This window comes from Falco peregrinus, chromosome 8 (assembly GCF_023634155.1).
Source record: "Falco peregrinus isolate bFalPer1 chromosome 8, bFalPer1.pri, whole genome shotgun sequence".
Lineage (NCBI taxonomy): Eukaryota > Metazoa > Chordata > Aves > Falconiformes > Falconidae > Falco > Falco peregrinus.
Genome location: NC_073728.1, coordinates 51,528,889 through 51,554,175, shown reverse-complemented (window position 1 = coordinate 51,554,175; position 25,287 = coordinate 51,528,889). Strand labels below are relative to the sequence as shown.

The following is a 25,287-nucleotide window of genomic DNA, read 5'->3' as shown; positions in this document are numbered from 1 at the left end:
GGGGAACTTTTAACAGGTACATTTGTGCATGTATCTCTATACATCTAGTGCTTGTGGTGTGTGTGAATTGATTTAGGTATCTCGTAAGTATAGTACAAGTATTACCATCTTGAATCCATAGTAAACCACTTCTGTAATTTAAATAAATCCTATCGATTCACTTCATAAATGTTACAATAGTCATAGATTAAGTGCTGCTAAAATCTTACATTCCATCTTAAACTGTGAATTAACCTTAGACATTCTTTAGATATAAACCGTTGTCCAAGTCTGAGACTAAGATTGGACCTAGCTGCACCTAAGCTCTGTTAAGAGTTTAGAAAGCAAAGGGGGTCTGTTCTGAACTTTGTGACTCAATGGGAGGATCTCCCTTACCCTTCTACATCTGTGATCCCTCTGTAAATAATTTTGGCTCAATTCTAACTCAATTTTAATTTGATTTATCTTTATGTGTTCTATTCATGGAATAAGTAATAGAGTAGACCTTGCCATCAAACTTTGTGAAGTCACGTTTCCACAAGCTCACAGTAAAACTATTTTGCTTATGCCTTTGATGGAGATTCTTTAAGCGACCTAGCCTAATCCACTCATTTCGGGACAAATGGGCATGGTCGGCAGGATGGCAAGTGATATTGCTGATTACTTAGAACGACATGGAATAAATCCAAGTCCTAAATTCTCAGAAGAATGAGCTCATGATAACTGGCATGATGGGAAAGCTGTAGAAGAACAGTTACAGGCAGCCAGAGGCAATACAAAAGATGGAAGAGGAATTATTTGTAAAATGTTAGGTACCTGCCCACAAGCTGCTTATCAGTATAGGAAGAATGGCAATAAAAAGGAACAGGACCTAAAGGAAGACATAGAAGGCAGAAAGGCAGCTGAATTAATACTGGCTTTGGCAACTAAGCAGCTTCAGAAACATTTAGAGGAAGAAAAGGAAGAAACACAAAAGTTGGAAGAAAAGGTTGAGATGGTGCTCATGTGGGCCCCACACCTGCCTAACAGCATGCAAATTAAGAAATCGGTACTGTCCCCAGAGCATTGGGATGGTGATATTTGGGGTGATCCTAATGACTATGATGAGGGAAATGATAACTCCTTGTTCCCCTCAGATTCCTCTGAATATAAGGCTAGACTCATCGTTAAAACAGAATATATTTTGATTCCAGTCAGTTCTCAACAACAATTAATGAAATTTCTAATAGCTACAGGAGCATGAAGTTCAATACTAAGAACAATGCTGAGAAGCTGGGTGTGCGACCTGGATGGCAAAGAGCTAAAGTCACTGCAGTAAATGAAGTGAGTGTTATTTGTTCATCTGTAGCTCGCAGGTGAGAGCCACGTGTGCTGTTCCCGCTTTGCAGTTACAGATCACGATGAAATCATTTGGGGTTTTGATGTTTCCAACGGCCAAACCTGGTGCCTGCCACATGGCACCGTATGGTTCTTCGGTTCAAATACTGACAGTCCCCCCGGAACAGACACCAGGAGGCCACAGCGCGTGTGCTCTGCCCAGCACCTGCACTCCCCCACCCAAAGATCACTAATGCATCGCAATACCCAATTTCAGCTGACGTACGAAAGGGAATTTGTGAAGTCACTGCTGATTTAGAAAAATGACAAATCATCTCCAGAACCCACTCCCCATATAATTCACCAGTTGGGCCAGCCCCAAAACCTTACAATTGATTACTGGTGTGTGAATGCCAATACAGCCCCACTAACAACTCCAGTACCTAATATTGCAGCCCTAACAGCCACACTACAAGCAGCTGACCACCTATGAATAGCAGCAATAGATGTAAAAGAAAAATTATTTATGGCCCCCTTACAATAAGAAGATAAATTTGTTTTTACTTGGGAAGGTATACAGTACAGCTTTAACAGGCTCCCACAGGGGTATAAACACCCACGATGGCGCTTACTGAACTGTTACAAACAGCCCCACTTCCTTAAAAGGTAAAACCATACCAATATATAGATGATATTCTAATCAGAGGAGAATCTCCTGAAGAAGCAGGAGAAACAAGAGCATTAAGGCAAGCACTAAATGAAGCAGAAGTTGAAATCCTACCTGAAAAATGTCAGCGACTGAGCAGAGAGGTGAAGTTTTTGGGTACTCTGTGGGTAATATGTTGATCCCTCCAAACACCTTGGAAAAAGCAACAATTACAGATACTCCAATCCAGGAAAGAATTCCAACAACTTATGGGTACCCTAGGATATCAGAGAAAACATGTACCTAGATTTTCAATCATTGCTTGCCCATTATATTTGCTTTTATTAGAAGGAAAGCTATGGAGATGGAATCCAGAACATGAAGAAGCAGTCAAAACTCTTAACACTGGAGTTAAAAGTTGTATCAGTCCTTGGGATCGCTGCCTCCCCACAACCCTATTAAAGCAGCATGGGGTTTTGCAGAACATGGTTTTTATTGTAAACCTACTCCAAACTGCCTCCAATGGACTGAAGAGAACTTTACTGCACAGCTCAACCACATTTAAAGAGATAGAACAGAAATACTCTTGAGTTAGAAAAGGGACTTATGTCTTTAGTCTGAGCAGTTAAACAAGCTGAACCAATAAGGGGTAACCTGTCTGGAAAAAACCCCACTGAGACATACCGTTTTCCCTTTCCAGAAATGATACTGGGAACAATACCAACACACCGTCGCTGGAGATGGAGTTAACTATGCAAGGATTGCTTATCTTTCTTGCAGGAGTAATCACTGGCAGCATGAATCAAATTCAGTTCACACATTAACAAGCTCAACCCACAGGGTGGAGACCCTCACCTCTTTCATTTATGCTAATTGACCCAGTAACTACAGCCCGTTCTGTAGCATACGTGTTTCTCAGGTGTGGGTACAATCTACTGTAACAGCAATTATAAGAGAAGGTGAAGAGGGCACCTTACCCACTGAAATTCAAAAGGTAATTTCGGATAATGCAATCCTCCCTGAGGAGCCCACGCTGGAGCAGGCTTGCTGGCAGGGCTTGTGACCCCACAGGGGACCCACGCTGGAGCAGTGTGTGAACTGCAACCCATGGGAAGGATTCACGTTGGAGGAGTTCATGGAGTCTCCCATCGGAGGCACTTCATGCTGGAGCAGGGTAAGGATGCAAGGAGGAAGAATCAGCAGAGAGTGTGTGATGAACTGACCATGACGCCCATTCCCTGTCCTCTTGCACTGCTTGGAGGGGGTGGTATTTGAGAGTGAAGTTGAGCCCAGAAAGAAGGGAGGGTTGTGGGGAAAAGGTGTTTTTAAGCTTTGATTTTTGGATGTTATTATCCTGTGCTGATTTGAATGGTAATTAATTTCCCAACTCAAGTCTGTTTTGGCCATGATGGTAACTGCTGAGTGATCTCCCTGCCCTTATTTCGATCCATGAGCCTTTTGTTACATTCTTTCTTCTCTGTCTGGTCGAGGAGGGGAGTGCTAAGAGTGGCTTTGGTGGACACCTGGCCTCCAGCCAGGGCCAACCCACCACCATAACACTGTTAAACAATGTTAAACTTCAAGCCACCGAACCTAAACCACTCATTTCACACCAATGGATGGATGATGCCTGCTTAAGGGAATCTGGCAGGCATTTCTAATGCCAAGATTTGAGGTTTTGCACTGATCCAAGCATCCTGGCTTGACTAGGTGCAAGGTTAGCTATACATTTCTGTGCCTGACTGACTCAGAGCAGCTATGGTCCTTTCCAGAAAAGGAGCAATTCTGTGGCACTACTCTGAGCTGATATTGAACCAGATACATGAAAAAATCCAGTAGACTGTCCTCCAGTCATTTACATAGTAGAGTAGCACACAATGGACAGGACTATCTCCTATAGAGTGGGTTGCTCTGGATACTGTATCACATACCCGAATCTATGCATCTGTCAAATACCTGTTACTATTTGTCTAAGAAGCAAGGGATTCAATCCCAGTGAACTGTTGTGAGACGGAACACAAACCACCATCTGTTACAGACTGAGAACCTGGTAGATACTGATTAAGGAGAGTCACAGCATCAAATATCCTTTCATTTTCATCTAGATTATTCTAAAACTGAAGGTCTGTTACCTTACAGTAGGCGACCGAAGTAGCTAATCAAGTAGATCAAACCTTTCCTCTTTAAACAATTCAGAGTCGTGATGCCTTCAAAGCTGTCCTCTTTCCTTGATGTCAGCCTTGGGCTTAGCTGTGGGATGACTCTCATGCTGCTTCATAAAGCAGAAAACACGGGAATAAAGTTTAGCTTTGGAAGTGCATTTAGTGAAATCAAGTTCACGCACTAAGTGTAGATGCCATTCTAAACCTCTGCTACAAGCAAAACCATCCTGTGTAAACCAACCCCTGTAACAAAAAATACTATTTCACTGGACAGTGCTTCAGCATTCTGACACAACATTAACTGTTTTCTATCATCTTTCTGTCTTCAGTTACTTTTGCAGCAGTCTTGTTCATTTTTTAACTGCGCCATCCACCTTCTATACCAGGATCATGGTAAAGGACACAAATCCTCATAGCCATAAACCAGAGTTTGATACCACGCTACTTTCCTTTGTCTTCTGTATAGTATGGCAAGTTAAACCCAAGGACAGCATACAGACTTTACATTCTGTAAAGATGACATGGGTAGAAGGAGCACACCTGATTATTTCAGGAGTATTAATGCCTGCTTGCTTGTACAAGAAAGCAGTGGATGTAATTATAATGAAAGCATTTTTCTTCTACTATTGCTTTATTTTTGCCGTATGCCAACTGAAACAATGTCGCAATTTTAGAAATAAGGCTCAGCAGTATGACGGACAGCTACTGGCAATTTATCTCCAGTGAGACTTCTGCTTAGGACTTAAGTATAGGCAGGAGGTTCAGTGTTCAGAAAACAACAGGATTTGGCAATCATGTTTTCTTGCTCTGTTGGTCCGTTTGACACAGCCTTCATCCTGTACATTACTGTGGTTGGAGTGCTTCTCAGCTGCATCCTTAACAATGAGTAGAAAATTTCTGATACATAATTGGCACATGCAAAATATTATATCATGCATACAGCCAAGTTTATAATGTAGCTACTAAAACTGTATATACAAAAATCTACAGCTTCTTATATATGCTATTAACAACTTGTGCTATATGCTGGTAATGAATAGATGCAAGATACCATTTCCTACTAAAGGACTGCCTTTTCCTTTCAAAAGTCATTATACTCTATTGCTTTCAAAAACATAAATATTTATACTGAAAGACTATATCACATAAACACATAAAGTTATTTATATCCAGACTCACACCTGACCTTTCAGTTTTCTAGCATCACTTACCTGGTAGCAAGTATTAATCATTAGTGCTATATGTGACAGCACGGTGGACTGTAAAACCTTATTTGAGGCAAGATGCAGTAGTTGCTTTATTTAAATCACTTTTTAGAATGACAGTTATGAGTTCTCAGAGGGTTGCTACAGACAGAAAGTGTAACTGTAGCTATCCTAATATCCTTCCCGGTGCAAGTTAAGAGAAAATATTAAACATCTTTCTTTTAACTTCTATTCTTCAGTGGTGAACAAGATATTCTTGCATAAAGACAAGTGGTATATTCATAACTGACTAGTTTGCTATGGTGTTTCTAAAAAACCCCAAAACATCCAAACCCAACATACTGCTTAAAGATACTACTTTTTCTGTGTACAGCTTTCTCTATAGTTTGTCCCTTAGTATTAGAAAGTTATCGTAGGTTACTTTGTCTTCGTTCTACTGGAAGATACCTTCTTTCTAGTCACTGAAGTAATTACTTGACAACAATGTGCTGAAAAGATTGCCGATTGCTGAAGTCTTCACCAGTTACACGATTCCAGTCCTTAAGTGTAATCTGTAATTCCTCTCAAGGAACAATGATAAAAACAGTTTACTTTTCAAGACTAGAAAAGTCCGGTCCTCCTTTGCTGTAATTTCCAGAAATTTCTGCCCCGCTGAAATCAAATCCAGGGTTCTGATGGAGGTAAGAAAAAAGTTTAACAGATTATTTGTAATAAAAATGTTTTTTAAAAAAACAACCAACCAACAAAACGTCCCAGACTGTTTCTGTTAATATTCTGCCATTGTAACAAGGACATATAACAATCAGCTTGTCATCCATTTTCACGGCACTGAAATTCTTGGAAAATGCATCAACAAATAAACCTTGAATTGTCATTGTTTCGTTGCCTTCTGCTGAAGTGACTTTGTAATGCTGTTCTCAATTTGGCAAGCAGTTATATCCTCCAGTAAAGAAATATTAACGGAAATTCAAGAAAAAATTCTGGCTCCTGGTATCCCTTGAAATGACTATTTGAAAATATAAGTACCTGCCATACTGGATAACAAGTTTCATAAAAATTATATTCTTTGTTGTAGTATGTAGTGTTAACAGCTGATTCAGCTGTTAAGTACCAAGTTGTAATTATACAGCTCTGCAGACTTGCATAGGTATAGTTGCATGCTAAAGGTGCACCAAACCAGTTTAAGTAATTTCAGTAAAAGGGCAAGGAACATATTTCCTAGCCAACTACTCTACAGTATCTGACATTATAAACAAACATATTCAATAGAGCTTGATGTTAGAAGTTTCTTGTAAATATGGCTATGTCACAAATCCAGATAATAACAGAAATTTTTTATAGTGTAACTTAAGTGAGAAGTTGTTAGTATTATGCAACAAACCTTACAACAGCAGTACCACCCCCAAATCCAACTTTACACAAAACCTTAAGAGAGACTACAGACAAAATAACCTCTTGAAAGTAAACTGATTAAGTCTCATGAGCTTTCCATATATAGTGAACTACAGTATATGTTTCCATGGCACTGGAGAGCAGAACAATTTTATTCAGCTGTCAAGCCACAACCTCTGTGTGCAAACACAAAATATAAAAAGTAATTATGGTCAGCTTGCCTCTCTTTGGAATCGCTCCAGTGTAAGTTTCCGTTGCATCTGGTCCTGTACCCAAGGATCAGCGGCATATTCATCTTCTAACAGTGATGTCCAACAATTTCCAGCATCTCGATTCGTCTTCATTAGAACAATTCGTATCAGCTTCCTATCTTCTGTTGAATGAAAACAGACACATAAAACAACTGTTAAACTCGATCCTACATGCTAGTCTTTTTCATTGTTTTGGTGAATTCAGCATTAACAAGCATAGGATTTTTTTGGTGAAGTAATCTAAAATCTTAATGCCAATGCCAACAGGGATATTGATAAATACATAAAGATTAACAAGAAACAGACTGAAGCAAACATAGCCTATACATCTCTCCTCTTTCTGTCCTGTAAAATGCCGAAAATGTTTTAAGGGATTAAAACACAGTTCATAAGTACTTCCATTGCAAATATAGACTAACCTGTTAGAAAGGCTCACAATAGAGAAAAGATTTAATTTATTAATGTATACACCTGAGCTAAGGCAGTAATGAAGGATCTGAGCTCAGGCTTTACAGAGTTATTATCAATAAAAGCCAGAACTAAGTTTTAGCAACATATGGAAGTATAATCAATTTATTTAAATGCAGATTGTATGCCTATAGACAATATATTGGACATAAATTTCGAAGTTAACATGTAGGATGTTTAGTTCTACTTAACGGAATAAATACAGCGTTATAAAATGTATTTTGAAGATTATCTGCATACTGGAAAAGGGTAGGCTTCACTGCACAGTGTTTATTTACACTTCTAGTTTAAGTTACTAAATTATTGATCAATATTTAGACTAAATATTGAACGGGAAACAAAATGTACATAGGAAAACATTAAACGAGAGGCACAGTCCACAAATATGACTGCCAAACCCCAAAATATTCAAAACGCTTTACAATATTTATGATTTAATGATCAGAGCAGCTGTTTTTTCTCATCTGTAGGTGATCTTTAGATTGCTTTTTGATTCTCTCAGACTGTAGGTTTTGTCACCTATCCCAAAAATATGATGTTTAAGAGACAAAAAACTAAGAAAAGTAGCAATTATGGAGAGGCACAGACCACATAACTGTACCATACTTGTCTAGCTTTAACGAGGGTTTGCAAAAAAATTCCCACTATATGGAAGCATTTGTAATCCACTGACCACTGCCTTCCAAGGGATAGCATTTTTCCATTAATGTTAATCTCTGGGACTTTGGTACCACAACAGTTGCCTTTTTTACTAAGCTATGTGCAGGGAATAAAGTCATCTTTCCTTTTGAAAAAAAAAAAAAAAACCACAACCAAAAAAACAAACCAGGCGATGAACTCTTCCACAGCATCTTGAGTTCTACTGCCCTCATAACATCACTTCAGATGTAAGTTATTACCTAACGTCCAGGTTCCTTCATCAGTGATCGTAGAGTCAAAGAGTTTCCCCTGCAAAACACATATACAAAGTTACAAAACAGGCAAAGCTGTTCAGCATCCAGCGCAAATTGAACAACCTACCTTCCTGTTTTCTGATCTGGCCCTACCAGTACAGACTTGCACATGAACTATGAAAGAATAAGTTTCTGTGACACAACTTTTTTTCTTTTTTAATTAAGCATTTAAAACAGTAAAAGTACCTGTCACCGTGCCGGTACTTCAATTAATCGAAAAGGCTTCTGTTTCCCAGAGGACAATATCATTTTTAGGACTTGCCAGCCTTTCTGCCAGGAGTGAGGTGCAGCCGTGGTGCGAGGCAGAAGAACAGATTGCTCGCTACCACTTCTTTTTTCTGAAGAAAATCTGCTTTTGCTCGGGTTGTTTGGGCTTTCGGCAGCGGCCCAAGCAACGCGCTTCAACACCGCCCGCCGCGTCAGAACGCAAACCCAGACAGTTGGGGGTCTTTATTTTTCCCCCCGCCTTTAAAAGATGGTGCAGCCCGACCAAACCACTCTAATAACGCTCCCTTGTATCAAACGCTAGGTATCTAAATGCGGGGGGAAGCGCCGTGGTCCGCGGGCCACCGCCAAGCCCCGCCGCCGCCCCTCCGCCCCCACTGCGCCTCAGGTGCCCGCGGCCCGGGCGGCCCGTACCTGCAGCACCTCCCGGTCCCGCACGGATAGCGCGATGTGCCGGCTCTGCAGGCTGCAGCGCACGTCCTTAGCGCGGGTGCCCGGCGGTACCTGCACCTCGATGAACACCTCCTCCAGGGTCTGGTACCAGCGGCCCCAGGGCGTCCCGCAGGGCACCACCCCGCTCCGCTCCTCGAAGGGAGCCGACATGGGCGACGACTGCGCAACCGCAACCCCGCCCCCGCCGGGCCGCGCGCAGCCCGCGCATGCGCACAGTGCCGCCGCACCGCCCTCCAACGCACCGGCCAACGGCAGGGCGCCTGCTCCCTGATTGGCTGAGCGAGCCCCGAGCGGGAGGAGGTGATTGGCCGCCCGGGGCGCGTGGCGGCGGCCGTTCGTGCTTTTGAATGCTGAGGGAGCTGCGCGCTGCTGCCATGGCTGTGTCGGGGACCCCGCGCTGCTGCTCCCAGGGGGGTGCCGGTACGTGCGCGGCGGCCTGGGGATGCGGGGCCGGGCGGCCTGGGGATGCGGGGCCGGGCGGCCTGGGGATGCGGGGCCGGGCGGCCTGGGGATGCGGGGCCGGGCGGCCTGGGGATGCGGGGCCGGGCGGCCTGGGGATGCGGGGCCGGGCGGCCTGGGGATGCGGGGCCGGGCGGCCTGGGGATGCGGGGCCGGGCGGCCTGGGGATGCGGGGCCGGGCGGCCTGGGGATGCGGGGCCGGGCGGCCTGGGGATGCGGGGCCGGGCGGCCTGGGGATGCGGGGCCGGGCGGCCTCAACCGAAGGGCTGCTGCTGAGGGCGTTTGCCAAGGTTACAGTTAATGGGTTTTTGGCTGTAGCTGAATATCTCTCGTGCTGCAGTCACTTGTTCCCATATTAATTTAAGTGGGTTTCATTTGCAGAAAGCTGCAGCAAATAAATAAGCATTTACTGGGCTTGAGACCCCCTGACTAATGATAACTGTATGAAGAATTTATAACCATCTTTTTTCTGTTTGCTGTTTCCCTTAAAATTGTTTAATCAAAAAAAATTTAAAAATTAGATCTTTAAAAGATGTGTGGCATTCAGTGACATCTAAGGAGTCTCTTTTAAACTGGAAGAAAATGATTAACAATAATTCCAGTTAAGTTTGCTTTTTATCCTTTAACACTTTAGACTGGTTTTTTCATAAGTTAGCATTAACATCCCCAAACCATTTGGATTTTTAATTCATAGAGGTTACTGTACTGCTGTTACTAGTAAGGTGTCTTGCAATGCTGTATATGTAAATCACAATTGCTAATTTTAATAGCAGTGTAATAAATAATTTCTCCCACCATGTGTGCTATATATTTTCCTCATGTTTATGGGGAGGATTTTTTTTAAGCTAATTTAACTTAGATATGTTACCAGCCACAACTCAATGAAGTTGAAAACCTTATAATTTGACTTCATAATTTTCTGCTCTTCTGAAAATAGCTTTTCCAGCATGTACCCCACTGCCAGGATCCTGTGGTTTTAAATCTTCAGATGCTCTGAAAAGTTCTCTGTCATCTGAGGTGTGTCGACGGGTCAGGAAACAGAATTGTAAGTAGTCATAAAAGTCGCACAGGACACAATGGTATGATATCTTTGAATACTGTAATTCTTAGTGCTTATGTGCTGTTTCTGCTCTGTTCTTGTTGATAAATTGTTTTCTGCTGCAGGGGCTCACTGTCTACCTTTCAGCTCACAGGGACAGCAGCTGCAAAAACAGATCTAACTGAAAATAGCTTTATATGTGACTTCTGCTAATTAGGGGGACCTCTGGAGATGAAAGAAATTATTTAACTACTTTGTTACCCTTGGCTTTAGTGATATTTTTATGGGGTTTTCATATAAAAAGCATCCCTTGGTGGAAAACTGACAACATGGATCTGGATGGTGGTGGGGAAACTTGCCTAAAGCCGGATTCTCAAAGCTGACTGTCATCTGGTAGTCTCTCACTAAACTGTCGAGTGCCTGGATGACTAATATTGAACTGCCTGATTGAAGTAGGAAAATTGGGTTGTAAAGTGGATAGACTGATAATTGGGTGGTATTCTGTCTTTTGTATAAAAAGTCAATTAATCTTTAGTTGGGTTAAATTTCCCTCGCTGCGTGCGTGCACACCCTCTTCCTTCATCTTTCTTTTCTGAATCCTCCTGAAGGTGAGGCAAATCTGAACAGTAAGAAGAGTGCACCTACCCCTGTGACCAGAAGATTTGCATCCCTTGAATCAACAGTAAGGCTCTTCTGTGATGTCTGTAGCTCTGTTAAACTCCAGTTAAACCTCACTGTGACTAGTGAAATCATGTAGCCCCTTTATACAATTACTTTTGACCTACCTGAGCAAACTATGAAACATATTATTGTGCCTGTATTCCTTGGTAACTAAGAAGGAAAAATGAAATTGCAGTGTTTTGGGGTATCGTGATTACTTGGGACTACAGTGTGGCTTGTCTTTGGTGTTACAGTGTTGAGTTTTTTTGCCTCTTGCTCACTACATAATTATGGTGTGGCTCCTTTTTAAGAAGGTTGTGTTTGTTTCTGTTTTTGTATAGTGGACAGGGCAGAGTAGAAATCTAGTGGTGAAAGAAACAAAGAGGGGATGTTACTCAACACACACCTGCTCAGTGCAACATGTGAGGATACAGATTTGAAGATGCATAGCTTAACAAGTTGAAAAATAACCCTGACATGCTAGTTTACTTCACTAGTACTCATGATGTAGGATGAAATTTTGGAAATGGGTGGTGAAGAGATCAAAATGTTTTTTATGGAGTTTAGGGGGGGTGCTAGTGTCTCAAACTTGCTTAATCTCCTTCCTGTCACAATGGTTATGAGCTGTCCATTCAGAGTAATGCTTATGAGGAAGCACAATGGTAAAACCCATCCTAACCTGATACTTGTCCCTGTGTCTGGGAGAGAGATGTGTGCTTTTTCTGTGTGTGTATCTTTAATAGTATTGTCTATGTGAAGCCCTACACTCCTCACATTTAACTGGGGTGTTAAATTACTATGCAGCTAGAGATCAGTTAAAATACTTCTAATATGTCTGTTTTCAAAAGCCAGCTAATGGGACTCTGAAGCCTAAAAAAGACCTTATGCTTATGAAAGAGAAAAAGAAACAGAAGACACTGGAGAAGGAGGTATGAATACATTATGTGAGTGCAATCCTGTAAAATGTTTCCTACCTAACCATCATAAAAAATAAAAGCTGGTAAAATTAGCTTCTTTGGCAAAAGAAGGCATACAAGTAGTTTGCAAACAGCTCTGTACAGAGCAGAGTTTATCAAATGTTATAGCATGTAGAAAGCATTGGGTTTGTTAATGGAATTATGTTAATTCCTACTGATTGTAAACTGCTATGCATTCAGTCTTTTTATCTTTAAGAGAAGCAAGTCCTATGTTCTCCACCCCAAAAAGGTTTTGTTTTATTTAATAACTGTTTGCTGAGATTTTTGCTTAGTAATTGACATAAAGTTTAAGAGGCAGTGAGCTTTTCCTTATCAGTATGCATCTGTGTACTAATCTACGCATCGTGTCGCAAATGTCACATTCTGTCTTTCTGTTCCACAGCCAACAAGAACAGTTGGCTTCTGTTGCAAGTTGAAGCTAAGACTATTTTAACTTTACCATGTTGTACTGGTTCAGTAGCATAAAATAAGTCAGATGAGATGCTAGGACTGCGAATCTGTGGTGTGTAGTAATAGAGAATTGTGGTGATTCTGTTAACTCCTTTCCTGTGAATGACAGAGTTGGAGATAAATACTCTGACTGAAAGTTAATACACCTTGGATACTTAACCTCTGTAAGAAAACCACAGGTATAAACTAATGATGTTATTTAAGGAGAATAACAGTAGGAAATAAATAAAATACCTCTTTTGTTTTAGATTCGTGCTTTAGTTAGAGAGCGTGGAGAGCAGGATAAGAAACTTCAGGCTCTGGAAGAGGATTTTGTTAAAATTGAAGCAAAACTGAGTGCTGCAGTTCAGGAGAAGACATCTCTTTTGGCAAATGTTGCATGCCTGAAAAAACAGCTTCTGGAACTAACAAGGACCAATGAATTTTTAAAGTCTAAGGTATTCAGACAAATAAGTGCATATTTACTTTGCCTTTGCTGTTATTAAGCGTCCTGGGCAAGTGGAAGCTTCAGTTGCTGATCAGCATCCGTTTCCACGTTCCCTGTGCTCCTTCATTGTCACAGAGATAGAGCACATCTGGTTTGGGATCTTGTGTGCTTCTGTCTAAAGGCAGAGCAGAACCTGCTACTATCCAGCTCAAGGATGGGTAGAGATTAGTGTTGTAAGCGGGAGAGGGATGCCTTTTGAAGGGTTATATGAAGAGTAATTAATATGGAGTTATTTATGTTCATCTCTAATAAGCTGTCTGAAGATGGCATGCAGAAGAAAATGAGCAGCCTGTGCATGGAGTTAATGAAGCTCAGAAACAAGAGGGATGCTAAGGAGAAGGTATGACTGTTTGCACTGCACAGGGTAGTAATTCCGAGCTGTTCAGGATGGGCAATGAAGGGCTTACCACAAATGCAGATTATGTGTTTTTTCTGTCCCTAACTTTGTAGTTTCCTCTACTTTCTGTGGAGTGAAAATAGAGGGGGATGGAGGGGGGGGGAATCAAACAATGAATACTTTTGATTTTGTTGTTGATGTGCAGAGTAAATCTGAGTTCAAGTAAGGAAGCCTACAAATACCTCTGTTAAAATATCAATCTGTTGGTCACACTTAACTTCTTTGAAAGCCAGTGGTCCTGAGTATAGTTTGGAGCTCTTACATGTTTGCATTTTTTGGGTGATAGTGGTTGTTTTAACAAATGGGTAATATCTTTATAGAGGGATACTTTGAATCACATCTAGTATAATAGCAAGCGCTATCATTAAACAGTATTTTGGAATTAATTTCAGTTTACGCTATCTCTTACACAATGGATTTATTTTTTTTTTTACTAAATCTCATTTTGGTGGTAATATTAGTCTTTTTATTTTTTTTAAGACTGCACTTGCAAAGCAGGAAAACATGGAAATGAAGCTGCAGGAAGTACAAAGGAATCTAGAGCATTCCAAAGGCAAAGTAGCACAGTTAGAAGAAAAACTGTAAGTAGTAAGGAAGAGAGCCTACGCAGATGTCATGTCATTTAGCTGTGCTGACATGCTTATGCTTTATAGTAAGCATGTAGTTTAGGGAAAATACAGGTCATCTCCCTGCTGAGAAGGAACAGAATTTACTAGTATTTGTAGCCTGGAATAAATTTGATGGAATTTAAGTTTTAGCAACTGCTGTGTTCTTGTAAACTGAACATACAAAATATCGTTCCTCTAGTGTATCTAACCTTTTTCCAAAAGGCAAACTGTATCATCTGAAACTTTAGTCTTCTGGTGTGGTATGGGTGGAATTGTTTTGGGTACAGGGTGGGAAGAGAGGACATGTCTTGCAAAAAGAATTGTTGTTCATCTTGGAGAAAGGCTTTCATGGAGTTGGATACTTCAGTGTCTGCCACTTCAGTAAGTGGGGAATAAGCAAATAATGAACAAGCATTGGACCAGGAGTTGAAATCCTAATTCAGTAGCCGGGCCTATGACACAGATTTAATAGAGACATGCATGTTCTCCAGCTAAGTGTACTGAAGAGCTTGTATTGTGATACAACAAAGAGTTGATTCATAGTAGCCGTATTCCCTGAAGAAAGGAGACTGCTAAGAGTCTTGGATTAAGTAGCTGTATGTAGGAAAAGAGTTCTATATCAACGCTTTCTATTCTGCCCCGACAATGTCATTTGCCGCACAGGAACAGCGCGCTAACATATAGGCTATTTCTGAGGATGGCACTCTGAGAAGGATGTATATTCTGTCAATTTTGCATGACTGGCACTGCAGCATCCTTCTTGTGCTTTTTCTGTATTTACTTAGCCTGCAAGTGATGAGCAGAATTTTTATATTTAGAGTTAAAATACACAAAGCTAATAATGCAGGCAGTACAATTCACAAAGGGAGGGAATAGTAATGTGTCTGGCTAATACAGCTGTTTTAGCATACTTGCTTGTGGCAGAATATGGCTCAGCATCTTCACTACAAATGAGAAGACCATATAGAACAAGTATTAAAAGAAGGCAGAATCACCTCTTAGAGCCAATACCAGTTTGTCAGCCAAACTGGATTATGAAATGTACTTAGTAGCAATAAGTTGTGATTCAATGGTTTATATCTACTTTATCTGTAAACAAATAGCTTGCAAGTAGCACTGACTGTGTGTGATTGCATCAATCATGAAAACTTCCTGGGTTTAGGTCTGCTACCGAGAGAGGGAAAGCTGAAGAAAAATCTGACACTGAAAAACTCCTGGAATATATCACAGAGCTCAGGTAACAACAACTTGTTCTTGAATTGGACTGCGTAAGTTAAAAGGCAGTAAAAGTAAGTCTCCTTTATGACTGGTGAAGTAGAATCTTGGCAACAGTTCTGTTTAACAGTATTAAAGTAAAAGGGGGAGGGGGTTAGATATTTTTTCAAACAATGAAAAGAAGTTGTAAGATGGTACATAAATTACCTTCCTAAATATATCTGTGCTTTTCTGGCATCGGGTTCCCAAAATCATGTTTTTAGCCTGAGTTATTTGTACAAAAATAAAGAAATCTTTATCTTCTAAGTTACCGACAGTAATGTCTTTTAGCCCTCTCTTGTACAGTAGAGCAACCCCCCCACCCCACCCCCAATTATGGCTTCCAGTGAAACTTACAATAGTCTGATTTGCATTTAAGAGTTGTGATAATTATGTATGGATGAGCATCAATCTGACTCTAAAAAGTACTAATCCAGTGCTTTGTAACTGGTTGAAACCAGTCTTCAGTAATGTGTCCCTAGCTTAGAACATGGTAAAAATATTAAAGCGTTTAAATTTAACTAGTTAACTCTTTGCTCTCCTGCCACTATAAATTTACTCATTATTTACTGGCTATGTAAGATTCTGCTTATTCATGTAAAATTTCATTTATTAATATGTATGCTTTTGTGTGCAAACTCAGCTCTGTGAAAAAAACAAACCAAGCAACAACCCTAGATGTAGCAGTCATCTGTAAATTGTAGTGGCTATTCTGTTTTGATCAAATCCTTGCGTTTTTTTATATAATATTTTTAAATGTGCAAATACTTTTGTCTGGGAAAGTAGGTGAAGGCAGTTTCCCTGTTGGAAACAAACAGTCCTAAGCATTTTTCCTTTGTGCTGAAGTGTAAGCGTACAAGCAAAACTTAGTGGTAACAAATACCTGAATTTGCTCCTATAGTCATGTTGCAGAAACTGTTGAGAAATACAAACTAGATGTTGCCCAAATGGAGGAGACACTGATAAAGAAAGACCAAGATATTGAGATCCTGAGGGATACTCTCAAAACAGAAGAGGAACAATCATCTGAACTGATAAAAGAACTTAATGAAAAGTGTCAATTGCTTCAACAAGAAAAAGGTAATTGTTAGTGGTTGTATGCTGCTGGCATATCTGGGATCACTGAGCTGTCTTAAAGCATCTCAAATAAGTTTGTTCTAAAATGTCAATTTAGACTGGTTTGTTGCAAGTTAAAAGTTAGGTCTCTGAGCTCCAGCTGGAAACAGCTAGGCATATTTCTAACAATAATGAAACTACCTTGAATTAGATACTTGTTAAGTTTAGATTAGTATTTCCATGGAGGGTTACTAAGGTAGATAGTATGGAATGAAATCTGATTGCATAGTAGGAATGGCTTTAATCTGAAAGGTGAACACAAGTTTATTTTTCTTCGCTCTTCGTTGAGAAGCAGTATGATAGTGTCTCAATTCACTGTCAGCAGCTTGTGCATAAGTTCATTCAGGTATTAGAGATGTGTCTAGGAACCCTTCAGACACACATGCCCCCTGCCCCAAACCAGCAGCTCTGTAGCCTGAGATGGGTAATCAGTTCTCTGTGTACCAGTTGGCTTTTATGCGCTACTATTATGTGGGAAAAGCTTTGGGGAAATTATTTAGGTGTCTTTGTCCAGCCATACTGCTGTTCTGATGAAGGCTAATTGCTTGATCTAAAGATTCCTGCTGTTAAAATCACTTTTGTAGCAGCGCACTTTCAGCCAATTTTGAGGAGTTTCCAGATGGGTTAAAGATACGGTTTTATTTTGTGTTTTATTTCCACCCCACCCCTTGCCTAACTAACGTTAAAGCTAGAATGGGAGTACTATGAAGAACAGATGTAGTTCTTTGAACACAGAAGGGAATTTGTGCTATATTGACAATTCCTCTATACAGAGAAAGAGTTGTCCGAGACAAGAGAAAAATTTTTGAGTTTGAATGCTGAAATAGAAGACCTGAAAAGAAAAATGTGCTTAGAAGAACAAGAACACCAAAAGCTGCTTCAGAAGCATGAGGAGGTTGTCTCTCAGCTGCAGCAAGAGAAGGTAAATACAGACTTTAACCGAAATAGGCTATAATCCCAATGACTAGCACTAAAGGTTCTGATTTTGGTTACACATCAGATGGCTGTATAAATAATGGCTTAATCTATGGAATGTATGAGTGTGTGCTAGCCAGCAGACACTGTGTGGTGTAGTAGGTCTAAGAGTCATAGCTGGTGTGATGGGTGCGTTGGTTCTTCTGTAGATTTGACCTTATACTTGTGATTTAAAGTTTGAACACTACAAATTAGCCTTTAATATGTAGAAAAGTAGTGGTAGTTTTAAAATCTGTGGTATTCTGGTATGCAGGAGTCATCTGCATCAATGCATCAGAAGTTACTAGAGTTTCAAGATGAGGTAACAAGTGACAGACGTCTTCTTGAGGAAGAGCTGAATGATACAATGAATGAGCTGAGTAAATTACATGCTAAGGAGAAGAAAGCTGAAAAGTTGGTGAAGCAGCTGGAACAAGAAATGAAATCTCAAGCTCTTGAACTTGCACAGATGGAAGTCAAGTTAAATGGGTTTGTGAAATAAACTTTCTGATTCTAAAGCTTTGAAAGGAAGAATGTTCAATCAGTAGTATAAACAAAGCTTCTGAGCCTAATTAATGTTTTAGAGACCTGAACAGATCTAGACTTATTTCTTGCTGTTTATTGATTATTGATAGTGATTAGATCTAATTAATATCAATAATTACTTGAATCAGTTTTATATTGTCTTAATTTAAAACCGCTAAGACTTGCTTGAAATGCCAATATTGCAGTAATATGACCTTGCTGTGAAGGGTAAGCTACGTGCCTGTTGTATCGGATGTTTCTGCCTTGGGGACAGCAATGACTAGGAAGGATGTTAAAGCAAGTTGTTTCTTCCTTTAACATATTGAAAGTTTATCGTCAGGCGCTTGATCTGTTCTATAGCCATCTTAGGAGGGGAGGGGTGGACATGCTCAGTTAAATCTCCTATGAAGATTGTGCTTTAATACTTGAATTTAGTAGTTTGTCACAGTTTATTGCTGCCACTGCAAGCCTTCTGTAACTGATAACAGCATTTGGTAATGTATTCAGGCATATTTAACTGCAGTGTGGAATACTGAATTTTTATTATAGGAAGAATGCTGAGTTGGAGCAAATCAAGGAAATGCACAGCAATGCAGTTCTGCAAATGCAGGAAGAGCACAGCAATACATTACGTAAACTTGGAAAGAGTGTTGCAGAGTTTGAAAGGTATTTGAGTTTAATTAAGATCTAGGATGGGGATTATCTCTAGGATTACAATAAAAATATGATGTTTATTCACGTTCCTTGGTACTTAACACTGTATATGAGTGTTGGTACAGTATTAGAGCGGAGGACTTTGTGGGGGAGCATTCGATGACATTAAGAAATGGGTTTATTCCTTTCGAGTACTAGCCAAGGGTAATGACATACTTTGTATCCAGTTCAGTAAACTGGATGTTTCTTCTTCCCAAGTGTAACCAGTTAAAACACTCAAGTGCTTTTGAATGTCCATGCGAGTTGTAACTAGTGATGGTGTTATGTTGCACTAAAATCTCTTGCAAAAAGACTTCCTGTTTGGGCTGAAAACTTGCACTGAATCAAGATAGTTTTCCTACAGTTCTTGCAGATCTTTCTTCTCAAAATATTCAGGTTGTGTAACTATGGAAAAAAAAGCGGTACTGTTATTGCTAAGTACGCAAGACACCCATGAAGGATCCAGGGGGTGTTTGCCAAGGCAAGTTGCAGATAGCAGGTCTTGTGGCGTTTTAAATAAGCTTCAGATTTAGTAGGTCTTTTGTGTGTGTTTTCGTGCAGTTTGTCATGTTACTGCTTATGGCTTTACAGAAATGTGGGGGGGGTTAACTTTGGATTTATCAGTGTCAGAACATGTCATGTGTCCAGACTGTAAAATCCCTTATACTGGTTAGCATGAGCTTGTATTGCTCTTGGGACCTGAACATGTCAATCGGTTTTTTGCATAAAGTAACAAGAATTTTCTTATTTGCATTGTCATGTCAGCTACAAGAAGACAATAGCTGAAGAAATACACAGTCTTAAACTGGAGAACACCTCTCTGCAAGAAGAAGTTGCTAACCTAAAGAAAATAGGCCAAGATAATTTACAGCTGCTTCAGGAAGCAGAAAAAACTAAAAACAAAGCAAAAGAAGAATGTGCAAGGTACTAGACAAACTTTTCCTTAGGCTTGCCTTCTTAACTTGAACTTAACATGGTGCTTTGCCAGATAAAATCATTATTTGGTGTTGCCTTAAGGTTTTTTCGTTCTCCCAGTGCAGAAGGTTGACAATATTGACAGACAAAATTAGTCAGGTTTATATGCTTTAGAAAACTGGTCCATTCAATCAATTACTTGGACTTTTCTTCTGTGGGTCATATAGTAAAAGGGAAATAAGTAACTGAAATACGTTGCAATATTGTCTGTAACAGAAATACCAGTTACAGTGACTGCTCCACAAATAAGATCTACAGGGGCAAAAAAGTACTTAATGCAGAGCTCACCCTTTGCTGCTCTATTCTGGATAATGTGTCACCTCAAATTCTGCTCACAAGCAGATGGCAGTTAACTATCCATGAATTACCACACTGTGGTGAGGTAGACAAAGGTCCTCTCTGCCTAATATGAAGCACACAGTGCAGCTAGTAAGTAGTAACACCCGATAAGTTGTGTTAGGCCACTAGCTGAGGATGTTTCTCTCGCTAACAGCAGCTTAGTGGTGTACATTCTTCTTACAGCTCTCTGCACAGAGCATGAGAAAGTCTGTTAATGTGCCCACAGAAAGAAGCTGTTTGAGGAAGTGGGGGAGTCTGATCTTAAAAGGTTCTGGAGTACAATTACCTGTACCAGGCAACTGTGGTGACTATCTGTACATTAGTTGTGTTACAGAACATACTGTGTATCTGCTGGAAGATACCCTTTCTCACTTCTTTTAATGCAATCCCTAGCAAGGTTCTGAAGTTGAAGTCAAATTTTAATCAACAACTGTTTTTAATTGTTGCATGTGGGTAACACATGCGTAATTTACTTCACTGCATTAAAATGCTCTCTTGGCCAAGCTGAGTTGGGCATTTCTGATCTTCCCCACTCTCTTTCTTTCCTGATTTGTAAAATGCCTTTGAAGTTTTGTAATGCTTCTGCTGTCTTGTACACCTATAGCTGGTATATTAAGGTTGTCCAAAGGCCAATACCCCAGCTTATTTTAGAACACCTGTGCTGCTTTAAGATGTTGCCCTTTCTGTCTTCCCCATCTGCTTAACGTTGCTTTCAATTGCCATTAGAGCTGGCAAAAAGAAAACCACCTGAAGAGTTTTGTGTTTGATTTGCTGGTTGTGTGTGGTAGGGAAGGGATTCTCAGCCTCTGCCTATATGATATAACAAACAGCTGAGGCTGGAGAGGGAGGGCAGTGTTGGTAGATGTAGAGTTTTTGAATCCTGGAGTACTTCCACACTGAACAGTCTTGACTAGTTTTTGCTTGGGCAAACCTCTGCATGTGAAGCCCAACTGCTAAGGTGTATTCCACTAAAAGCTGCTGGCATTAAGCAGCCATAAATAGGAAGCGTTCTATCTTCCCTTCCTTCAAAAGCATTACTTGATTCCTCATATGAGAAGTTAAAAATAGTCCACACGTTGAAATTGAATGCTTTCTGTATTGTTGTTCTCATAAACACTGTTTATGCAAACCTTTATTTCAGTTCTTCTACTAACAGATTTCTCAATCATGGTTACTTGTGTTTTCAAATTTAGAGTAGTGTAAAAAACCCAAATAGAATTAAACTAAAGGGTTCATTAAGGATGGATGATGTTTTCCTCAGGATGCTTTTGGAAGTCCAGACAAAGCTTGCACTGAAAGAAGCGGAAACAGAGGGAACAAAAGAGTCTTACCTTGCACAAATTGCTAAACTTAAGGAAAAACTGGAAAGGCAAACTGAAGATCTGAAAAGAAAACTTGAAGTGGAAAGATCAAGGTGACTTCTGAATCTAAACCTGCATGTTATAGCACATCAAAGTTTTAGTGTGAAGAAGTGCAGAGAGCTAACAATGAACATAATGAAACTCCACTTCTTGCTTTTTTAGGAAAACCATAAACGAGGATGTGACCTCTAGCTTAAAAGAAGAGATAAAGACCTGGCGTAATCTATATGAAGATTTACATAACAAAACTAAGCCTTTTCAGGTGTGTTGTGGAGTAGTTGTTTGTTAGTATCAGATTAAAAGCTTCTGCAGTTGACTCAAGTTCTACTCTTGAGAAGTAAACATGCTATTTCCCATTCTAAGGTGTTATTCTAGAATGGTTGCTTACGTTAGTATCCCTAGAGTCAGCTATTCCCCTTCTTCAACCAATCTTTTGTTCTGGAGTGCAGAGAAAGCTAGGTTTAAAGTTTTTTAAAAGATTCAATATGTATTTCAGCAACAACTAGATGCATTTGAAGCAGAGAAGACTGCGCTTTTAAATGAGCATGGTGCAACCCAAGAAGAACTGAATAAGCTAAGTGATGCATATGCTAAATTACTTGGCCACCAGAACCAGAAGCAAAAAATCAAGCATGTTATGAAGCTGAAAGAAGAGAATACCCACCTGAAGCAGGTTTGTGAAAGGAAAAATTAGAATCTAAATTATTTGTTGGATTTATTTATTTGTTGCTCTAAATATTCGTAGACTAATCCTGCAAACTACTTGTTTTCTATGCTTCTCAAATTCCCTGCAAGAGCTAGATTAGAACAAACCACTGGCCTCCAGAAAAACCACAAGAATCTAGTTTAGTTTCAACTGATTATATGATATATAGAGCGATCACAAGTGCAAATAACTACCCCCACTCTTAGCTTGGTTGGGTTTTCCTATATTTTTTGGAGGTTCTAGACTTGGTAAACTACCTGCTGGAAGCTTGAGGCTACTATACTGCTACTATGGTGTTATACAGCAATTACACGGTGGTGCTGGTTTCCTTACACCTGGATGATGTGGGTTTGGTTGTTTTTTTTTTTAATGCCACTGATAATTGTGTGTGTTTGTATTTAGCATTAGACAACAGGGCTACTTCAGTAAATGATGATGCAGGCTTTTCTCCTGTGCTTAATCTAACTTCCAAGCATTATGTTCTCTTTAGGATATCTCAAAACTGCGTGCATTGCTAGCCAAAGAAAAGCAGACCAGCAGAGATCTTCAGGAGCAGCTGTATGCGATTCAGGGCATTAGGCGTTTTGATTATTCCAAAGCTTTCCAGCATGATAGCAAGGAAAACATTGTTCCAAAAACTCCTTTAAAAGAAGGTAAGCTTAGATATTGATAACCATGTCCTTGTACCTCTTAAAATTAACCAAAGAAGGTACGACACTCCTGCATAGTCTGCTGCGTTTGGGGAAGGCAAGGGAATGGCATCTCTGGTGTGTTTCACAGCAGGTATTGGCAGGCTGTGTCAATGGGTGTCGCCAGTGTACGGTTTGCTATTGTGCTTTCTAGCCCAGTTTCTTACAGCCTACCTGAGTAGGGGACACATCAGGTCAGAGACCAGAGAGTGTTTTACACAGTGAAGAGGAAGAGAGTGAGTTAGAGCATCAGCTGGTTTGCACGATCTCACAAGATGTGAACTTGCTTAGCTGCTGTGTATTGTCTACAATATTCTCAGTTCTGATGTACTGCTTACACGTGACAGCTAGCCAGGTTGTGCGGGCTCTACCTCCTGCACAGGTGGTAGGTAGGAGTAGGAGTGTCTCAGCCAAGAGTTTTCAGCCCTGGTTCTTCAGCTGCTACCTGGCAGGACCTTATACTGCTGTAGGTGTAAAGGTAAGATGCAAAAGGCCTGCTGATGGGTGTGGAGCAGAGAGAAAGATGGCAAAAGCTTAGGGGCCCACAAAGGGAAGCAGTGCAGTAGAGGGTGTGGGAGGGTATAGATCACAGCCAGATAGTCATTTTATGCTATATTCCAGGGTCTGAAATTCTGGCTTGCCTGCTACTTAGTGTAGTGCCTTCCTCACCCCACCAGACAAATTGTTACTCCATGTGATGCAAGCAATAGTGAAAACCCCAACCTTAGTAACATTTTTTCCATTGCAGGTAATAAAAACAAAATTTAATCTCTTCTTGGAATTAAGAAAAAAAAAATCGCCAATAGTAGTGTATGACGGAAGACTTTGACAGACTACTTATTCAAGATGAACTTGGATGCAATATATAGTAAAAATTAGTAGCAGTACTAGAGAAATGGTCTAAAACTGTATTTTTACAAAAGCTATGCTTGGTTGTACTCTTACTGAGAAGCCCTAGGTGACTGTATGTTCCAGACCCCTGGTAACATCGTTGCACTCCTGAATTCCAAAAAGTGTTCAGTTACACCAGGGTTTTTTATATGCTGAAGCTGCTTAGTTTGCTTCTGTTCAGAAAAGGTGAATAAGCACTGAAGAATAAGGATGCAAATGAAATCTGATTTCACAAAAGATGTTTTTTGCATCAATTTCATGCATAAAAACTTAAATTAATTTTGCTGTTCATGGTTGCTTCAATGCTAAGGGCGGGAATGCTGCCAAAAGATCCTTTTTCCTCTCTGGCCTACATAATATATATCCAATCTAGAAAATTGGTCTGTAAAGTTAGTTTTTGTATTCTTAATGGGATCTATATTCAGGACAAGCTAATTTTAAATCCTGGAGCTAGATATTGCAGCTGTTCATCTTCAGAAGAGGATTTTCAGGTCAAATGCAAATTGACTGCATTTACCTAAATGGTTTGCTTGCTGTGGCTGATTAGTGTGTTAAGAGAAATGTCTATTTTATGAATGCTGTGGTCACTGGGCTCTTAAATTGTCATAATATCTTTGTAGCCAGCTGTTGTAGTTAATCAATGCAATATGAAGAGGAATAACTGAACTTGTCTTAATGGGGTGGGAGGGTAACTGCTGTACATGCATTTATTGTACAGGCTTGAATTTTAGCAAAGTGGAAAGAATTGGTTTAACTGCATCTAACATTAAGAATATTTTAGCACAATAAAAATTTAAATTTAAAGAGTTTATTTTTATCCCTGGTTTGTGAAGGAAACAAAAAACAGATTACATAGTGTAATTGACCTGATGTTCTTTGTTCTAGTCTTAAATCTTCACAACAAAGCCCATGTCAGTCTTGCCTCAGTGTGTGTTCTCTAATCTCACAGAAATTATTTGGCTGAACTGTGCAATACATAGAACCTGCAATTCCTTTATCCTCTCATTTCCTGTGAATTTTTAAGTTCCAGTGTTTACTTTTGTATTAAGCAAAATGTAGAACTCGGTGTTCTTGTTATTGTATCTACTAATATCCTGCATATGGGTGCTGCAGAGAGACAGTGCACTAAGCTTAGCATGTTGAATATACTGCCATTTATACTGATACTATAAGCTTACAAAGAATTGATAATACCTAGGAAATGAGATACCAAAATGCGTATTAAGTCCAAGGAAAGAAATAGCATATTTGCTGGATTACTTGAACTTCTGATGACCAAGAATGAGGATTAACCTCAGGTGTTTGAATTGAGAAATACTTAGTGTTCAATTTAGCAGTTTGCCTGAAGTGCTGAGAGGTGTATTTTAATAAAGAAGTTGCTGAAATGATTTAAGACTGGAGTTAGCTCTCCTTGTGGAGGAAAAGATAAAAATTTTCTTGTCTGAAAGGTGTCGTTGGGGTAAAAGAAAATTGTTGAGGAAATAGGCATTAGCCTGACTTGTTGGATGAGAATAAGGTTTTACTAGAAATCCTGATGGTATATCCACTAGTCAGTGGATAGGAAATGAGCAGCTTGTTAAACCAAACTTGATCTAGTGAGCAGCAGGGCAAAGAGCAATGGATGGGTCAGGGGGAACCTGTAAACAGCTGAATATA

At 40.0% G+C, this 25,287-nt stretch overlaps 2 protein-coding genes across 3 annotated transcripts; one reads left to right on the top strand and one right to left on the bottom strand.

Moving 5' to 3' along the window:
* Positions 1 to 5,373: 5,373 nt before the first annotated feature.
* Positions 5,374 to 9,240, bottom strand: NUDCD2 (NudC domain containing 2). The gene is made up of 4 exons (XM_055812479.1): positions 9,013 to 9,240; positions 8,320 to 8,368; positions 6,923 to 7,074; positions 5,374 to 5,980 (listed from the first exon to the last, which is right to left on the bottom strand). Exons 1-4 carry the CDS (start codon positions 9,199 to 9,201, stop codon positions 5,897 to 5,899), a joined length of 474 nt encoding a protein of 157 aa, XP_055668454.1. The 5' UTR covers positions 9,202 to 9,240; the 3' UTR covers positions 5,374 to 5,896.
* Positions 9,241 to 9,353: 113 nt separating this feature from the next.
* Positions 9,354 to 24,435, top strand: HMMR (hyaluronan mediated motility receptor). 2 transcript variants are annotated; one of them, XM_055812126.1, is made up of 18 exons: positions 9,354 to 9,471; positions 10,448 to 10,555; positions 11,158 to 11,231; positions 12,058 to 12,138; positions 12,885 to 13,073; positions 13,377 to 13,463; positions 14,001 to 14,101; positions 15,291 to 15,365; positions 16,284 to 16,462; positions 17,272 to 17,420; positions 17,727 to 17,941; positions 18,527 to 18,643; positions 19,436 to 19,594; positions 21,246 to 21,398; positions 21,508 to 21,607; positions 21,842 to 22,018; positions 22,542 to 22,704; positions 23,489 to 24,435. In XM_055812126.1, exons 1-18 carry the CDS (start codon positions 9,399 to 9,401, stop codon positions 23,506 to 23,508), a joined length of 2,220 nt encoding a protein of 739 aa, XP_055668101.1. In that variant the 5' UTR covers positions 9,354 to 9,398; the 3' UTR covers positions 23,509 to 24,435. The 2 variants fall into 2 exon arrangements, with proteins under 2 accessions (XP_055668101.1, XP_055668102.1); XM_055812127.1 differs by having other exon boundaries at positions 9,382 to 9,475.
* The last annotated feature ends 852 nt before the right edge of the window (positions 24,436 to 25,287 follow it).

Excerpts from the sequence above, each read along its gene's own strand:
- NUDCD2 (XM_055812479.1), bottom strand. The coding sequence starts at position 9,201 with ATGTCGGCTCCCTTCGAGGAGCGGAGCGGGGTGGTGCCCTGCGGGACG. Across the intron at positions 8,369-9,012 it reads GGGACCGGGAGGTGCTGCAG|GGGAAACTCTTTGACTCTAC; the intron begins GTACGGGCCGCC and ends TGTGTTTTGCAG. Across the intron at positions 5,981-6,922 it reads TGGAGCGATTCCAAAGAGAG|AACCCTGGATTTGATTTCAG; the intron begins GCAAGCTGACCA and ends TACCTCCATCAG.
- HMMR (XM_055812126.1), top strand. The coding sequence starts at position 9,399 with ATGCTGAGGGAGCTGCGCGCTGCTGCCATGGCTGTGTCGGGGACCCCG. Across the intron at positions 9,472-10,447 it reads CTGCTCCCAGGGGGGTGCCG|CTTTTCCAGCATGTACCCCA; the intron begins GTACGTGCGCGG and ends TTCTGAAAATAG. Across the intron at positions 15,366-16,283 it reads GAATATATCACAGAGCTCAG|TCATGTTGCAGAAACTGTTG; the intron begins GTAACAACAACT and ends TTGCTCCTATAG.